The 1273-nt window shown below is 38.2% G+C and overlaps 1 protein-coding gene across 1 annotated transcript in view; it reads right to left on the reverse strand.

The window, feature by feature from the left end:
* Nucleotides 1–299: 299 nt before the first annotated feature.
* LOC107580174 (inhibitor of growth protein 3-like) overlaps nucleotides 300–1273 on the reverse strand; it is a gene marked incomplete at its 3' end in the record, with an annotated part of 2031 nt that continues 1057 nt past the window's right edge. The window contains exons 2-5 of the mRNA XM_016265911.1: nucleotides 1178–1243; nucleotides 837–933; nucleotides 496–567; nucleotides 300–416 (exon numbers count right to left, since the gene is read on the reverse strand). Coding sequence (XP_016121397.1) covers nucleotides 300–416; nucleotides 496–567; nucleotides 837–933; nucleotides 1178–1243 — 352 coding nt within the window. The remainder of the gene's footprint in view (nucleotides 417–495; nucleotides 568–836; nucleotides 934–1177; nucleotides 1244–1273) is intronic.

The raw sequence follows: 1273 nt of genomic DNA on the forward strand, positions 1-1273 counted from the left end.
TCATGTGACACTGAAAACTGGAGTAATGGCTGATGAAAATTCAGCTTTGTTTCACAGCAATAAATTAAATTTTAAAATCTTAAAATCATTTTAATTTGTAACAATTTCATAATATGACAATATTAAACAAATGCAGTCTTGGTGAGCATAAGTGACAAAACAATTACCGATCCCAAACTTTTGAACAGTAGTGTAAATATTGAGATATATACTGAATATTGTCAAATGCCTGAAAAAGTTGACTTTCTCTGACATGTTTTCATATGACGTTGACTCATAAGAGAGAATGTATGTTTTACCCGGTGTGTTTTCTTTAGAGGCGTCTGACGTGAGTGTGGAGAGAAGGGCCTCTGACTTAAACTTCTTTTCTGGTACGTGTTCAGTAGTGTGGTGGGCTGGCGTGCTGTACTTCCTCTCTGTCGAAAGACACACAAAACAGGTCAGAGGATTAAAAAAGAAAAACAAGGAGCAGCCATTCTCTTAGATCAGACTTACTCTCCACAGTGGCGTGTGAATGTACATGGTGGTTATTGACAGGTGTGGAGGGGCTGTCCATCTCCAGTGAACCTAGAAAATGGAAAACTGACTTTCAGGTGAACGGTTTCAAATCAGCACAAAGCAACGACATGATCAGTTGACTGAAATGCGCCCAGAAATTATCATATTAGCTAAGCAAGTAGTAGTTTTTTGCTACACACTAAAAACATAAGAGTACCTTCTTTTTTTAATCACATCATCTTTAAAAACATGAGGCAACCTCTAGCTTTTAAGCATTTTTTTTAAATTTAGCCCTTTAACTAAAACTATGAAGAAGGTGATTGACAGGTGCCACTCACGTCTCTCCAGGATTTCTGTGATGCCAGCGTTATCTGCCTCCAACTCCATTTTGAACTTCGCCAACTCCTGATCCAACTTCCGCAAGTGTCTATCCACCTACGTAGAGACCCACACATCAGCATAAGATCAACAGAGAGCAGATCTCCCATAAACCCTCTCACCAGAAATATAGTCATATACCATCAATCTGACTGGGGAAAAAATTGTAATCAAAGTGGATTATAGAATTATAGCACATGAAAAGCAGTGTTGATAACTTAAACTGTGGGAGTGGAAGCATCCCTGAGGCCCATTCACTATCTATGTTGTGTTGCCACCTAGTGGAAACAAAATTACTCACCAGATCATAAATTTGATTGGCTAATTGGACCTTTTCATCTGCATCTTCCAAAGCTTTATAGTAATCCTGATAAACAGAAAGAGAGACTTTACAAAT

Source organism: Sinocyclocheilus grahami, unplaced genomic scaffold (genome assembly GCF_001515645.1).
Source record: "Sinocyclocheilus grahami isolate Dianchi unplaced genomic scaffold, SAMN03320097.WGS_v1.1 scaffold26293.1, whole genome shotgun sequence".
Lineage (NCBI taxonomy): Eukaryota > Metazoa > Chordata > Actinopteri > Cypriniformes > Cyprinidae > Sinocyclocheilus > Sinocyclocheilus grahami.